This window comes from Crocuta crocuta, unplaced genomic scaffold, assembly GCF_008692635.1.
Source record: "Crocuta crocuta isolate KB4526 unplaced genomic scaffold, BGI_CrCroc_1.0 scaffold251, whole genome shotgun sequence".
NCBI lineage: Eukaryota > Metazoa > Chordata > Mammalia > Carnivora > Hyaenidae > Crocuta > Crocuta crocuta.
In genome coordinates this window covers 860,319-877,759 of record NW_027527809.1, presented here as the reverse complement: position 1 = coordinate 877,759, position 17,441 = coordinate 860,319, and the positions used below count along the sequence as shown (strand labels likewise).

At 40.6% G+C, this 17,441-nt stretch overlaps 1 protein-coding gene across 1 annotated transcript in view; it reads right to left on the bottom strand.

The window, feature by feature from the left end:
• Window positions 1-5,659: 5,659 nt before the first annotated feature.
• GLDC (glycine decarboxylase) overlaps window positions 5,660-17,441 on the bottom strand; it is a 98,940-nt gene continuing 87,158 nt past the window's right edge. The window contains exons 22-25 of the mRNA XM_077774828.1: window positions 14,305-14,400; window positions 9,339-9,511; window positions 7,739-7,819; window positions 5,660-6,354 (exon numbers count right to left, since the gene is read on the bottom strand). Coding sequence (XP_077630954.1) covers window positions 6,211-6,354; window positions 7,739-7,819; window positions 9,339-9,511; window positions 14,305-14,400 — 494 coding nt within the window. The 3' untranslated portion in view covers window positions 5,660-6,210. The remainder of the gene's footprint in view (window positions 6,355-7,738; window positions 7,820-9,338; window positions 9,512-14,304; window positions 14,401-17,441) is intronic.

Genomic DNA, 17,441 nt, shown 5'->3' with positions numbered 1-17,441 from the left:
TACATTTTTCCAAATTTTGGGTTGGGTGATCTGAGAGTACAGATTGTATCTTCTTTAATATCAAAGACTCATCTCTATTCCCAGCAAGTTGCATGTATGAGAGGTAGTGGGAAGACATGGGAAAAGCTCCAAATAAGAGTAACAATGTATGTAAAACGGGGTGGTTAAAGCACCACTGGGAGGCACCTCTGAACTGTGGCAGAGCTGGAGGGCTTCAGGAGGGAGGAGTGGGTGGGACCCAGTACTCAGTGAAGTAAGCAGTGCAAAGTACATGTGAACAGAAGGAAGAAAAGGGAAGCAGTCTGAGAACATATACATTACTTGAATCCTGCCTGTATATAGGGGACCTGTGTACAGAGTTGGTAATCAACAAGTGGGTCCTCCAGCACTTGGGTTACTGCAATGATCCTGGTAAGTGTCCACCATCCCTATCCTCATAGTTTTGCTGCACACTGGGCTCAATTTTAAACTTTGCAGACACCCTAACCAGGGCATTCACTTCTCTGTCCCCCTATTTCGCTGTCTCTGGCCTCAAGTTTAGGTTCCTGAATCGTCCTATTAGGTCAACAGTCTTGCTGCCTAGTTGGTTTCCAAAAAAGACTTCCCTTGTTCTTCCTCTTCTGAGGGTCCTCCCTTCTCACACATCTTTCTCTTCTAACCACGGGCTTCTCCTTCTACCCTTTTACTGAGAGGCCGCCCTGATATTCGCCCACACCCTGCCCAGACTTTTGCACTCAGTGTACTTTTTAACCATGCCCCTTCTCCATTCCTTTCTTGCTCCCTGTCCTCTTCCTAATTTGAGGGAGTCTTCTCCCACGTCCTGACCCTGTGCCTTATTGCTCATAACTCTTGACTCCTCCTCCCACCCTGGACAGCCTTCTTCTGTCTCTCCTACCCTACCACTTCCTGACTTTCATGTGCCTGGTCACTGAGCTTATGTTCTTTCTCCTTGCACCTCTTAGTCCTTTCTTTCTCCCCATCCCCAATGGAAGCCCCTATTTACCTCCTCCCCCATTTCTTTCCTGTTTCTAACCTGCATCTTCCTCCCACTTTCAATCTTATTCTGTCTCCTGTCCCCGTAACAGATCCTTCCCTCTCTTTCTGACCCAAGGACCTCTACCCACCCCATTCCTTTTCTCCTTTTTTCTCAAAGCCCTTCACCTGAGACAAAGTCCCTTTCTTCTCCTCTGGACCCTGTTTTCATTTTCTGTGATCTTGACTCTAGGCTAAAATCCCTCCTCACCATTCTTAACTCTTTAGGAGTCCCATACCTCTTCCCAAGCCTGGCTTTTATTCCCCATCTTCTTTCTCCCATCCATATTTCCTAGAGACTTTTTTTTTAAATGTTTATTCAGTTTTTAAAGAGGTGGGCAGGGAGTGGGCAGGGTGGCAGGATCAAAAGTGACCTCCATGCTATATAGCACAGAGCCCCACACATGGGGCCCGAAATCATGAACCAGAAGATCAAGCCGAAGTCACTCAACCAACTGAGCCACCCAGGCAGCCGTCTTAGGGGTTCTTAAAATCCCTTACATATGAAAATAACCAAATGCTGCAATAGAGACTAAGGCCTTCAAGCATGCTTCTCTCTATTTCTGAATATTCCTCCTGCCCTTTCGCTATATCCAGTCATGCCTGGCTTCTTTCTGTTCAGATTTCAGCCTAAATGTAAAATGTTCCCAAACCACCCCCCCCCCCACAACTACCATTTTTTTTTTGTTTTCTAAAGAGTATTTAAGGGGCGCCTGGGTGGATCAGTCAGTTAGGCATCTCTGACTTTCGCTCAGATCATGATCTCATGGTTCGTGGGTTCAAGCCCTGCATCAGGCTCTGTACTGATAGTTCAGTGCCTGCTTTGGATTCTGTCTCCTTTTCTCTCTGCCCCTCCTCTACTTACGCTCTTTCTCTACATATATATCAAAATTAAACCTTAAAAAATTTTTTTTAATTTAACACTGAAGTCTTGATTGATGTGTTGTCTGTTCATCTAGCATTGGTGCTCCATGAAAGTGGTTATTTAACATGGAGTCTAATACAAAAAATGGCTCAGTCAAGATTTGCGAATAAGTCAGTGATTTCTGGGTGCCACTATGCTAAGTGATCAATTTGTGTTATTTCATTTAATCCTTATAATAGGCCTGATTAAGTACTTTATTATTGCTATCTGATACCTTAACTGAGGTGCAGAAGGGTTAAGTGAATTTGCCTAATGTCTCAAAACAATCGGCATATCTAGGAATTTACATCTGTATGAAGTCACCACCCATGTTCCTTGTACATTCTCTGGGTGCCATCTCTAGGAAAGGGGCACTTAGGAATGTAAATAAAAGGAAAAGAAATGGATCTGAATCCAAGGTAGGTCCAGTTGAGGTTGGGGCTCCACTCCTAGAGCAGGAAGTGCAGGGATGTACAATATAGGATACAAGACCTTAAGTGAAGATGAAAATAAGAGCTAACACAAGCACTTACTTGGTGTCAGGCACCGTTTGGAGCAATATATTGAAACTTCACCCAAGAGTGGTAGATAATGTTTTATAGGTAAGGAGACTAGGGCTGAGAGATGCCAGTTATCTTCTCCAGAGTCATACAGCTAGGATACAGGAGAGCTGGGATATGACTCCAGGGAATCTGACTCCAGAGCAAGTACTCTAATTGTCAACAAGAAAATCAACAGATTTACAAGAGTGGTATACTCTGTGTTGGGGCACTAACTCCTGCTTCCTGGATGTTGCTATCTTTATGGAATGATCTCAGATAATGTTAACACTTCTTCCTCCTGGCTACTCCTCACTGCTCTCCACAGAGGTGATGGATGACATCCATTCATCCATGTTACTGCACTACCACTGGGGAAATCCCCCTTTTTACCTTCTTTGTTCACCTGGGATCTGCATGGGGCAACAGTTCTGCACTAGTACATCTGCTCTACAGATCAAACTTTCTCATTGAGTGGGTGTCCAAAGATTAGATTGGTGAAGCATCAGAGGGGCACAAATGGAGAGCAAGCCCTCCTAATCTCTAGTAAAAAACTATTTTCCAATCAGCATTAAAAGCAATAAAACTGTCATTTTGATCAAAAAATTCCTTGATGCAACGCTGGTAGGAGCAAGCCTACCAGATCAGAAAGCATGGGACCCAAAACATTCTGTCCAATAACCTTGTAAACCTATAAAAGCAGTAACATCTTAGCTTCCAAACTACTTGTCCCAGATGGCTTCCTGCACCTGAAAGTGGTGCCTACATCCTTTGTTTGGATGATAGGCACCAGTTTGGCCATTGGAAAACTTAGCCCCTTTATTTATCTAAAGGTTTCGTGAGGTTTCCAGACTGGCCCAGGGCCCTTGCTATTGATCATACACAGCTTCAAGGCCAGTCTAAGGGCTGGGAGAAGGCAGAGGGAGTACCCCATTTATATGAAGTATGTGTATGTCTACCTCAGATCCTCTCTTCAAAACTGCTCAAAAGGGACATTTTGCACACTTAATAAGTACTTAATGCTATGGAATTGAATAATGTAATACCATAGTAAAAAAAAAAGGTGGGGAGCCTTTGGAGCCTGTCCAGAGGTCTTTGTCTTTAAAGCCTGGCATTTTGTACTTTACCAACTCCTAACAGCAGGCATTGGAAATACTGGTTTCCGTGACAGTGTTCCTCTTAAAGATAAAGGATTATTCCTTTAGTCAATTCATACTTCTTTCTGTTGAGCATATACTATGTGGAAGACCACGGCTCAACACTGGAAATCCAATGATAAATGAGATATAGTCCCTGTTCTCGGGGAACTTAGTCTGGTGAGGCTGAAGAAAACCAAGTAAACAGAATAATTACTAATTGTGCTAAGGGTAAAGGAATACAAGCTGAGTGCAAAGATACAAAATAGCACAAGGGTACCTAAGTGACTTGGTCAGTTAAGTGACAAGACTCTTGATTGAATCACAGGTAATGATCTCATGCTTCATGAGTTTGAGCCCTACATCCAGCTCAATGTAGAGCCAGTATGGAGCCTGCTTGGGATTTTTTCCCTCTCTCTCAGCCCCACCACCCACTCTTGCTCTAGTTCTCCTTCAAAAAAAAATTAAGGAAAAAACCAATAGCACATTTCACAGACATGTGTGGAAGACTTTGAGGAGATGCTAAAACATGAAGAACAAACAGAATCCACTAAAGCAAAGTTAGCAGGGACGAGTGCTCCAGGTGGATGATACCAAATGGGCAAAGACCCAGAGGTAGGAAAGATGGGCACAAGCATCAGGTAAACACATGAGTGACTTAATAGTGAAGGACAATTTCAACTTTTTTTTTTTTTAGTTTGATTTATTTCCTTAGAGAGCACAAGTGGGCAGGGGCAAAGCGAGAGGGAGAGAGAATCTTAAGCAGGCTCTAAGCTCCCTGCTGGCTCATGAGCCTGATGCAGGACTCTCAGAACAGTGAGATCATGACCGGGGTTGGGCACTTAACAGAGTGAGCCACCCAGGAGCACCAGGGCAGTTTCAACTTTTTAATCACCTGCATTTGCTTCTGATATACTTTACAGTCTGATGAAGAGCTGCTGTTCACCTAGATTTGTTTTTATGTGCTTGTCTTTCCTTTAAAGAAGCTACTCCATAACCTGATGGGTAGTCTGTGTCGAGACCCTGGTTTCCAGCTCAGGAAGGGCAGAATCTCCAGGTATAAAGTGACCATGGCAGTGTGGTAGCCTGTTTTGACCAGCTGCCACTGGAGCCTGGATTCAAATTCTGGCTTATACCTCTCATCAGCTGTGTGACTTTGGGCATCTCTCCATACCCCCATGTGTGAAAGGAGACTGTTGTGAGGTTCCAATGAGATAATACATCGTAAACACTTCCAAAGTACCTGACTTCAGAGAATAATTCAGTATTAACCATTTAATTATAATGTAAAAAAGAAACAATGGATAGATACCATCACTTCTCTATTGCTTAATTAGGCTGAAATAAATTGTTTTACAAACATTTTAAGTGTGAGAATAAGTGGAGCATTTACAAAACATTCACTAGAGCACTAAGACGTTTCTACAGATGACTATCATAATAGTTTGAATAATAGTTGTGTGATCAAGCTGCCATGCAAAGAGCCAAGTAGTCAGGAACTGAACAAGTGCTCACTAGAAATAGGGAAAAACATCTGAAGCATTTGCTGTTTCTAGGGGAAAGTTATGTTGAGGCAGGCATGCTAGTAGCCTACCTGAAACCCATTTTCCCCCTTTTATTTAGCTAAGAAACTTATTTTCTTTGGGTCACTAACATACCCAGGTAAAAGACTGCCCCATACTCCCTTGCAGCTAGGAGTGGCAATTTGAACCAACTCTGGCCACGTAAAAGCAAGCACAAGTTACTGAGTGGAATCTGCCTTTAGTTTTTTGTTTTTCCGCTTTTTCCTATTAGAATGGGTATGTGATGTCAATATGCAGCAGGTATATTAAGACCATGAGGATGAAGACTGTCTACAAATGAAAGCAGGACAGGAAGTCTGAAGAAAGACCTTGACTTATTATCTCTGAACTTATTGTTAAATGAGGAAATTACTAGACAAAACTACTAATGTAAAAAATTGCTACTGGGTTTGATCTTGTTGCCGTTCAAATTCCTCTGAACTTAGCATACATGGGAATAAGATTGAAAACTGGACAAAGAAGACATTCTTCAAATTGAAATGCTTTTATTAGAATACTAATAATTGAAGATAGAAGGAAACCACACACATGGAAAAAGGAAAACACTCAGAAATGCTATTACAGATTAGGCAAATTAGAGAACAAATTTCTTCAGTGTGTGCAAAATGTAAACATTTGCCCTGGGATTCTTCACAGATGGCACAGTCCACAAGGACTTATTTGGAACAAGTATCTATCAAGTCTATAGTATAGCCTCTAAAATGTTTCTTAACTTCCTACATTTAAAGTTCCTAGCAAACCCAAAATTTTCTATGCAAAAAACTAAATGGCTCCCAATCAAGGCAACTTGAACCGTCAGCTGCTCCATGTGGAAGCAGGCACTGAAGCAATCCAGTCTTTCAACAATGAGCTTGTATTGTATTTACTATGCTAATTGTATTTACATTTACCTTGACAGAGATTACAAAAATATACAGTGTATAATATTCCATGGTGAGTCCAAAGTGGAAAGTTATAGAGTTCTTGTTCATCAAATGCTCCAGAGAAAGATAAGTCAGTCCCTTAGGGAACGAGGACTAAGAAGAGGCCCTTTTCTCCTCAGAAAATGGGGACTCATAAGCTTCCATGGGTGGACAGGTACAAACCAGGTGCTGATCTCCATAGATGTCATCAATCCGGGCAATGGTTGGCCAGAATTTGTTCTCTGGTTTCACAAAGGGCTGCAAGGGACAAAAGATGGAAATGTTCTGGGGTATTCTGAAACATTTCTCTTGGGGAAAGAGGAGATTGCAATGAATGTCCCCACATGCCCAACAAATGCTCAAGAGCATAAAAGGTAAAACCCATATTCCTGGGGCGACTGGGTGGCTCAGTCCGTTAAGCGCCCGACTTTGGCTCAGGTCATGATCTCACGGTTTGTGAGTTGGAGTCCTGCATCGGGCTCTGTGCTGACAGCTCATAGCCTAGATCCTACTTCAGATTCCGTGTCTCCTTCTCTCTTTGCCCCGCCCTGCCCCCGACTTGTGCTTTGTCTCTCAAAAATAAAAAAATGTAAAAAAAAAAATTTTTTTTTAAATCTACACTTCTATTTTTATTGCATTATTACTGTAGCCAAAATATGGAAGCAACCCGTGTCTGTGGATAGATAAATGGATAAAGAAGATGTGGTGTGTGTGTGTGTGTGTGTGTGTGTACACTCATGTGTGCACACAGATACACTGGAATATTGTTCAGCCATAAAAAAGAATGAGATCTTCTCATTTACAACAACATGGATGGACCTAAAGGGTATTGTGCTAAGTAAAACATGTCAGACAGAGAAAGACAAATACCATATGATTTCACTTACATGTGGTATCTAAGAAACAAAAGCAGAAACAGACTCATATATACAGAGAACTGATAGTTGCCACAGAGGGGCAGGCAAAATGGGCAAAATGGGTGAAGAGGAGTGGGAGGAATAGGCTTCCAGATATGAGATGCATAAGTCAAGGAGATAAAAGGCACAGCATAGAGAATATAGTCAATACTATTGTAAGAGCATTTTTCTGGTGACAGATGGTGGCTACACTTGTGGTGAACATAGCATAATGTATAGGCTTTTCAAATCACTATGTGGTACACCTGAAACTAATCTAACATTGTGTGTCAACTATACACCAATCTAGCAAAAAAGCTTAAGTCACCCCTTCATTATTGTCCCCCCAAATCTAACTTTTGACCCATGTCCCCACTGTGCCAGAGACTGCAGAGCACCTTTCTGTGTAAGAATCAGAAAGCAAAGAGAGATTGAATTTGGGGATATCTCCGTATTGGATGATAATAGGAGACACCTTAACTCATTTGACAGGGACTCGTATTTGGTCTTTCTCCACTATATTCCCTGTGGATTCCCAGGCCTGTGGCTGACACTCTAACCTCAGAGTTCTGAAAGCCAATTCCTGTGCTCTGTGTCACTTGTCATGACCCATTTAAGAAAGTATACCACATATCGTTATTGTTATGTCACTATAAGGATGGGAGCCCCATTGGGTAGGTGATGGTCCCGCATACGCACGTGGACGCTATACCAGCTGGCACACTCGGATTCAGAGGACAACTTACAAGTGGGAATGCCGCCACCTCTCTGGAATATGGCCGATCCCAGTGGGAGGATGTGACGCAGGTCAGGGAATGTGGAGACATCTGAGACATACAGATGGGAAAAGGGTCAGAGCAGAACACTGCCTTCTGCTGTGCTTTACTTCAAACAGTGAGCTGTTGGAAGCCGAGGGACAGGGGGCTGATGGTTGGTTTTATTTCAATTTGAGAGGGAAGAAATTTGATGGGGAATTTATTCTGAAATATTTCAATTATCAGAAAGACATGGTAAAATATTAAGCACATCTACCACCCAATATAAATCAACATTTTACCATATTTTCTTAACCATGTAAAATAACGATTGGGGGCACCTGAGTAGCTCCCTGAGTTAAGTGTCTAACTCTTGATTTCGGCTCAGGTCATAATCTCACAGTTCATGAGATTGAGCCCCGTGTCAGGCTCTGCACTGATGGTACAGAGCCTTCTTGGGATTCTCTCTCCCTCTCTGTCTTTCTCCCACTTGCATGTGTATGCATGCCCTCTCTCTCAAAAATAAACATTTAAAAAAATAAATTAATCAGAATAAACTGCCTGTATAACTCCTTCATCTCATCTCTTCTCCTACTCCCCAGTGATAACCACTCTCCTGAATTTGGTATTCACCATCCTCATTGTGATTTTATACTATTACTATATACATATACATATATGTATAAACAGCAGATAGCATAGTTGGGCATGTTTTAAAAATCTTATATCATCTTACGAGTATTATTCTCCACCTGCTTTTATAACTGTGTATTATGTCCTTTAAATGTGTATTGCCATTTTTAAAAATAGCCTAAATCCTTAAAATCTCTTTTCAGTATCCACAGAAAAGAGAAATAACAATGAGGAAGACACCTTCTCCTGACAGCCATTGGCCCCTGAGGTCCACCTTTAGATGGGCACTTTTGGAACTTGCTTGAGCTTCCCCGGGCATCTCAGACTGTTCTCTGGCTCAGGGCCATAATAGCACAACCAGAGCCTTCACAATGTTCCCAATTAATGATCCGCCCCCCTCCCAACCCAGCTTAATAATGTCTTAAGTAAGACACCTATAGCTGAGAAGCAGATATATAATAAACATGTTTCAGATTTTCTCCAAAACAGGCCATAAGCATTAAAAAACATTCAGGCCAAGTACCAATAAAATGTTCTAAGCAATAACTGCTCTCAGAGAAGAACTTGTCTTTATCCAGAGTTTGTGAGGTAAATAATCTCACTAGAGTTCATCAAATAGAGACACAAAAGAGTAAGACTTCCCCAGCTAGGTAAGAGCCATCAGCCCCACCTCCTCTCTTAGCAACCAGTTGGGTGCATGTAGGAGGTATACCTCTCACAATGACAAAACAACTACATAAACAATACACATCTCAAAACATCCACATTATACTTGACTGCTACTGTATTCAAGATTTAAACCTGCAAGTAATGAATTTATCATCTTTTCTGAACAATGATCTTATTCTAGGCAAGAATAATATCTTCTGATGGGAGTTCATGGGTTGCTATACACTGTCCATACCCCAAATCTTATACTCTATGGAACATTTTGGATAAAGTACCAATGCCTACGCACCTTCAGTGGATTGACCCTGGGGTCAATGCGGCCCTCCTCAATGTCAGCAATCTCTTGCCGAATGCTGATCATGGCATCACAGAATCTATCCAGCTCTGCCTTGTCTTCTGACTCAGTGGGCTCAACCATTAGAGTTCCTGCAACCGGCCAAGACATGGTAGGGGCATGGAATCCTGCAAAGAAGATAAGGGAACTTGCATCACTAACTTTGACCTCCTTGATTTTTTTTTTTTTAATGTCTATCTTTGAGAGAGACAGAGCACAAGCAGGGAGGTAAGGGGGAACAGGGAGAGATGGAGGGAGACACAGAATCCAAGGCAGGCTTCTGGCTTTGATCTGTCAGCACAGAGCCCGACCCAGGGCTCGAACTCACAGACCGTAAGATCATGACCTGAACTGAAGTCGGATGCTTAAATGATTGAGCCACCAAGCACCTCTGACCTCCCTGATTTGGAAGGAATTATATATATATTCATCTCAGCAAGAAGAACTTAGGAAATTAACATCTAACAAGAGAGGATCAGTTAAGCAAGTTTTACAGAGTATCCATTTAATAAACACACAACCATTCAAGAGTATGTAAATTTATTTGTTAAATTAGGTAAACAAAAAATATTAAGTGAAGAGGGCAAGCTACATAATGATATCCCATTTTTTATTTTTTTATCTTAATGTGTATTTTTGAGATAGAAAGCATGAGCAAGGGAGGGGCAGAGAGAGGAGGCAGACAGAGGATCTGAAGCAGGTTCCACACTGATAGTACTGGTAGCAGTGAGCCTGATTCAGGCTTGAACTTACAAACCATGAGATCATAACCTAAGCTGAAGCCAGACACTCAACCAACTCAGCCACCCAGGCATCCAAAGTGTTTATATTTTATGAGGGAAGACACTTTGAAAAATAAATCTAAAATTTTAACACGGTTTACCACTAATATGAAGATGAGATTCTTTTATTTTCTTTTAGAATCATCCTATAATGCTCATGTATCACTTGCAATTAAGAGAAATTAAAATATTATAGACTATTGAAAGTTAAATAAAGTGATAACCATAAAGAAGCCTACTAACCCCATTTTACAGATGAGGAAACAGGTTTGCCCAGGACATGGAAACCCTTTGCCTTTACTCAGAACACAGACTGAAGGTGTTTCTGTTTCCAAAAGTTTTCATATGTAATATGAATTAACATGACCTACTCAAGAGAGATTTCCTGGACAAAAGCCAAAACCCTTTTCCTATTTCTTGCTCTTTTTCTATGAAACTGTAAAAGATGAAGAAGTTTAAATGGTTCCCCAATTCTGATTTGCATACTTACATGGAGTGCCTTAGGGTCATGCCTGCATGCCTTAAGGGATTATCTCAACATATTACAAACATTTTCAAATTGTAAGTTGAAAAGACTGTAGAGTGAACATCCCTACAGCCTTCACCTAGATTCTACAACGATGCTCTCTTTGCGTAATCACATATCTGTTCGTCCATCCATCTTATTTTTGATGCATTTCTAAGTATGCTTCAGCCATGAGTATACTTCTCCCTTAAATACTTCAGGAAGCATATCATTAACTAGAATTCAGTATGTGTTTACATGTATATGATAAAATTTACATACAGTAAAACGCACAAATTTTTTTTAAATGTTTTATTTATTTCTAGGAGAGAGAGAGAGAGACAGCGAGAGCAGGGGAGGGTCAGAGAAAGAGGGAGTCACAGACCGAAACAGGCTCCAGTCAGCACAGAGCCCGACGCGGGGCTCGAACCCACGAACCGTGAGATCATGACCTAAGCGAAAGTCGGACGCTTAACCGACTAAGCCACCCAGGCGCCCCTAAAATGCACAAATTTTAAGTTTATCATTTAGTAAGTTTTCAAGAATACATAGAACAGTGTCACTCAAATTAGAAAGGGATTTAAAAAGCTAATCTCATTACCCATTAAGTCCAACCTCAATTTCATGGGTGAGCAAATTCAGCCCAACATATTCTGTTGTAGTGGTTCCCATATCCAGAATCAGAGTTATCTTGGGAATACAGATTCTTTGGTCCTGACTCTGATTCAGGAAGCCTAAGGTAAGGATCAGAAATATGAGATGTAAGTAAAACTCCCTGCGGGGTGCCTGGGTGGCTCAGTCAATTAAGCATCCTGACTTCGTCTCAGGTCATGATCTCATGATTTGTGGGTTCTAGCCCCGCGTCGGGCTCTGTGCTGATAGCTAGCTCAAAGCCTGGAACCTGCTTTCCGATTCTGTATCTCCCTCTCTCTCTGACCCTCCCCTGCTCACTCTGTCTCTCTCTCAGAAATAAATAAAACATTAAAAAATTTTTTAAATTAAATTTTAAAAAACTCCCCTTATTTCTTGCTAAATTTGGAAACCTCTGCCCAAAGGCAGTGTGCCCCACATTTGGCTGTTAAAGATACTGATTATGAGGCCCCTCCCCTGGAAATTTTAATTCAGTACATGTGATTAAGACCCAGATTCTGTTATCACTCTCAGTTTCTACTTTTTTACTTAGCCATTCATTTATTCATTCATTCTCTCATTTATTAAACACATATGAGGTACTTACTAAGGGCTAACCACCTGTACAATTCTAGGCTTAGGGCAAGTGTGGCAATCACTCTATCAAACATCAAAATAACCTCCCAAACCATGCTCTCCCTCCTTGCAAATGCTGCTGCTACAGTCAGATATGTGATGCAGACAACACATCCCAGAAATGAACAAATATCCTACCTGAATCTGCCATCATTCAGCCATTAGCCAATATGCCTACTCAGGTTATAGGCAACCAAGAGATTTTGAAGAGGTAACTGCTAATTTCATTAATGAAAACTTTCTCTGGCTTTCTCATTTATAATCAGTTTAACTCTGCATAATAAGATCATGCATTCAAGAGAAATGAGTCATACATGTGGGATTCCCAATATGATGCAGTAGTAGAACTATTAAATTATTGAAGCTTTCACTTTCCTTATTAAAAGAAGTTATTCTAGTTATTAAAATACAGATAGGACTCCATATCGATTGAGAGGCAAACTTCTCACTATCTCTGCCTTTCTGAGAATTGAAGCATCCTTGATATTATTAATAATGTCACTAAAAACTTATTTCAATAAAGTCTGTGCTAAATGAACATCCACTAATTCATATAGGGCTTGTGTCTTTCAAAATTCCTTCCAGAAAATGCATTGTCTTTATGGAACCAGTATGTGCCTTTCTTCATCTATAGAAGCAGCTGAAACAGCTATGACATAACTGAGGTGGTTATAGAATTCAAATGCCGCTCATCTCTAACACATCCACAGTTTACCTGCTCTACTTTCTTCATCATTATATCAACTCACCTCTTCATGGAGTCCTTTCTTAACCAGAAATGGGATAGGAGTAAGAATGTACTAGAAACATAGACAATACAACAAAACACCAAAAAACCCCCCAAATAATCTAATTAAAAATGGGCCAAAGATATGAAAAGACATTTCTCCAAAGAAGACACGCAGATGGCCAACAGACACATGAAAAGATGGTTAACATAAGTCATAAGAGAAATGCAAATCAAAACTACAAGAGGGGTGCATGGATGTCTCAGTGGCTTAAGTGTCCAGGCTCGGTTTCACCTCAGGTAGTGATCTCATGGGTTCATGGGATTGATCCCCACCTCAGGCTCTACACCGACAGGAGGGAGCCTGCTTGAGATTCTCTCTTTCTCTCTCTCTCTTTCTCTCTCTCCCCAGCTCATCCTCATGCATGGCGCACGCTTGTGCACACACACACACACACACACACCCGCTCTCTCTCTCGCTCTCAAAATAAATAAACTTAAAAAAAAAAACCTACACGATATCAATGCACACCTGTCAGAATGGCAAGAATCAAACACACAAGAGACAAGTGTTGGAGAGGATATGGATGAAAAGGAACCCTCTGGCATTGATGGTGGGAATGCAAAATAGGGCAGCTACTCTGGTAAACGTTAGAGAGGTTTGTCAAAAAGCTAAAAATAGAACTACTCTACCTATACAATCCAGCAATTACACTACTAGTTATTTACCCAAAGGATACAAAAATACCAATTCAAAGGGATACATAGACTCCAATGTTTATAGCAGCATTATCTACAATAGCCAAATGATGGCAAGAGCCCAAATGTCTACCAACTGACAGATGAATGAAGAAGATAGCATATATATCTATACACACATATACATGCACAGTGGAATATTACTCAGCCATAAAAAATGAAATCTTGCCATTTGCAATAACATGGATGAAGCTAGAGAGTGTAATGCTAAGCAAAATAAATTAGAGAAAGACAAATACCATATGATTTCACTCATCTGTGGAACTTTAAGAAATGAACACAAACAAACAAAGGGGGAAAAGAGAGAGAAAGGCAAATCAAGAAACAGACTCTTAACTAGAGAGAACAAAGTAATAGTTACCAGAAGGGAGATGGATAGGGGGATGAGTGAAATAGATGATGGAGATAAACTTTTATTTAAACATTTATCATGATGAACACTGAGTATGTATTTAAGTGTTGAATCACTATACTATACACCTGAAACTAATATATATTAACTATAATGTAATTAAAATTTAAAACTTAATTAAAAATGTAAAGGAAAAAGAAAGAAACATAGGGAAAAAAAACCATTTTCCTTGGATTTTTAAACTCTGTTAACTATAAAATTTTTCTTGAATGCCAATGGATTCAAGATGCATGATTTAATATCTTTTGAAGGGTAGTACCAATGCAGTCATAGGACAAGTTTTTTCTCTATCACTTTGAAGTTTACCTAAAGTCCTGTGCTCACCACTTATCCTATGGATCAGTTTACTGTGATGCCTGTATGTTTGGTTTGTGCCTCAAGGAAGTTGCCCATAGCCAGCATGGCTAGATACATAAATGTCAAAAACCTGAGTTGTCCTGTGAAGGTTTTTTTCACTGGGGATCACTCACCGTAATCCTGGAGCCTCTTGGCCACATCCACAGCCTCAATATTTGCAGACTTTTTGAAAGGTCTCGTATCCAGAATAAATTCATGAGCCACATAACCTGTTTGAGAACATTGTTTACCATCAGCTTGTTTCACCCAAGCAAATGTACAAATCAACTTTGTAACACATAACAAGGACCAAGAAGCCATAGTCACTTGTTAAGTTTAAAGTTGGGAACAAAGACCTCATCTACTTTTATTAATAATTATAGGGGTGTCAGAGTGGCTCAGTCTGTTCAGTGTCCAACTTCAGTTTAGGTCATGATCTCACCATTTGTGAGTTTGAGTCCCACATTGGGTACTGTGCTGACATACTGCTTGGGATTCTGCCTTCCTCTCTCTCATCCCCTCCCATGTACTCACTCACTCTCTCAAAATAAATAAACTTAAAAAAATATTTAAAACATTTTTAAATAATAATTATGAAATTATAAAAATAAATTTTTAACATGTCGAGCCAGTGTGTTCAGTCCTTTAGTGCACAACACACCCTTAAAGCAAGAGGCTGATGGGAGATGGAACTTTGGTGCCAATGCATTGCTGGAACATTTGACTGAGGTTCCTAAGGATGAGACTCTTTCACCTCTGATGATATAAAATCTATTTGCAACAGTTGAACATATCATCACAGGCAAGACCCTTTTATACAAAATATTTCTAGAGTCAAAGATCCACTGATACCATTCTCTATAACTCTGCCCCAGCATCAAATAACTGTTTCTTCTGTGTGAATGTAAATATATACTGAACATATATCTCTAAGGCACATACATAATTGTGTGGATTCTTCAAAGGGTCTTTGAGGTTTTGGTTTCAGGCTTGAGGCTGATTATTAGAAATAGGGGCTGTCAAATAGCATACCACAAGTGTCAAGAAGCTGATGAAACCAAAGTCCTGGAGAGTCAATTTACTTTGCTCTGGTTTGTAAGCTGATTTCCTCTCTAGGCCCAGGTCACTATTTACCCAGCACAACCTTTTTGACCCATCAGCAGGAGTAAACCATCAACTAAGTCAGCATTTTCACAAATATAGAACATTTCTGGGGGCTTCCCAAATTCCATAGCCCAAAAACTGATGAATTTCCTTCTAGGAAAGTATCTGTATAAGAGACAATTGTGTACTCTTTCCTAACATACATTCCTGACTCTCAGCAAACAAGGAATCTACTTACAGATACAAGGAGCAGACATAAACCCTCAAGCCTGAGAATACTCCAGTCACTAACCAACCTCTGAAATCATCTATAACTGCTCTGCTTCTTATGTAATGAATAAATAAGAAAGGGCTGATTTTGTGAGAGAAAAAGTATGAGAGCCTCAAGCTTTAAATATACTGTCACAGACTATTTATAAAATATCCAAACAATGATGGAAATTAAATTTGTGAGGAGCGTGATTCAAAAGTAAAAGTTACATTTATAGTTAGGTAAAGTCAGGGGCAAAGAGTGCTTAAAAGGAATGCCCGGTTGGAATGTTTGGGGTGGACGCAAGGGTGGGGGTGGGGAGGAGGAGGAGATCATTAAGTCCAGGAATCCTAAATACCCAATTATCCCTACCCCATTTGGGGAGCCCAGACTCAACCTTTGACCTTTCTTCTCTGAGTCTCTGACAGCCACCTGGCACTGTGACAGTGACACAAGAAAGAAGGCTAATGAAGTTCACTGCTCTGAAGGGTACGCAGTGAGCAGGAGATGAAGAGGGGATGGACACATGATGGAGGAGAGGAGTCACTCTTGCTGGCAGGCAGAGGGCTGTCTTCCAAGGAGTTCAAAAACAGCTGAAAGGCCCCATCATGTGGAGCCCAGCCCAGCACTGCTAACACAAAGACTACATCTGCAGTGTCCCCACCACAGCCAGGCGGTTTGGGAAGAGCTCCATTTCCGAAATGAGGTTCAGATGTTATTTTCTAAATCCATATTCTAATGTATCCAAATGGAAACAGTAGAATTTTAGCATATCTCTCTACTTGTGCCCTGAAAGGGGTGAAATTGAAACTTGGTGGCTGTTGGAGGATAGATCCCAGGATGTTCATTTGTGTTTATAGTTTTTAAGGAGAAAAGACACAAACCTTCTTTCTGCAGCATGTGATGAGTCAGGGCAATCTGAAGTAGAAAATGTATACACTGATCAGCACAAGGTTTAATTTTCACTGAGTAGGTGTTTCTGCTGGGCCTAACCATGGCTATAGCTGAGAGTCTAAAAAGATACCAAGTCAAAGGAACAAGGAGAAGAGGGGGTGGATGACAGAAAAGCAAAATAAAAGTGGCTTGGCTTTATCTAAGCTTTGAACACCTTTCCTTCAACTCACTAGCTAATTACTCTATAAAGCATAGGTGAGCAATCAATGCTTAGTCAAGCTTTTCAGCTGCAATCCAAGGACCATAACAGAATCAAAACTGAATGTTTCCCTGGGAATAAGCTTGGGTACCCAGGGCCTCTGGGTTCAGGAGGGCCACTTCCTTGCCTGGGACATGAAAGACCATTCCATGAAGCCCATATCTGCCCCATAAAGTCCACTGGGAAGCCAATTCTTAACAAAAATTTCCAGGCAGCCTTAGGTTTGTCTGAGGTCAAAGGGGGATAGGTACTGAAAAAAGTAAAACATAAATAAAACATCAGGATACTAACAAAGTTGCTGTCTCCACTAAAAGGAACTCCATTTCCATCAAACAGTGAGCTGAGCCTCCCACAAGAGTAGACAGCTGTGAATTTTTTAAATTCCTCCTTTGAAAACATACCATCTTACCTGAGGTAATTCCTTTCATTTCCTCATTCTAAATTCTACTGCTTTTCCTCCATCCCAATTCTTGCCTGTCACTCCCTTGCTTGAAAAAACCATAAGCCTCAACAGTTCAGCTGGTGTTTTCGAATCTCTCTAAGAAATGTCTCATAAAGGGAAGCCTGGAGTTCATTAAAATTATTGCCTCATAGTCATCTGTAATTCCAAAGTCTTATATAGAGCTACTAAATATGATCAAGATGAATAATTGTCTTCTAATATTGCCATTAGACATTTTGGAATACAATGTGTTTATTAAGAACATTTCTATTTTGGGTCCTCAGGAGGTACAGTGATAATTCTTTGTTAGGTCTGAGAATAA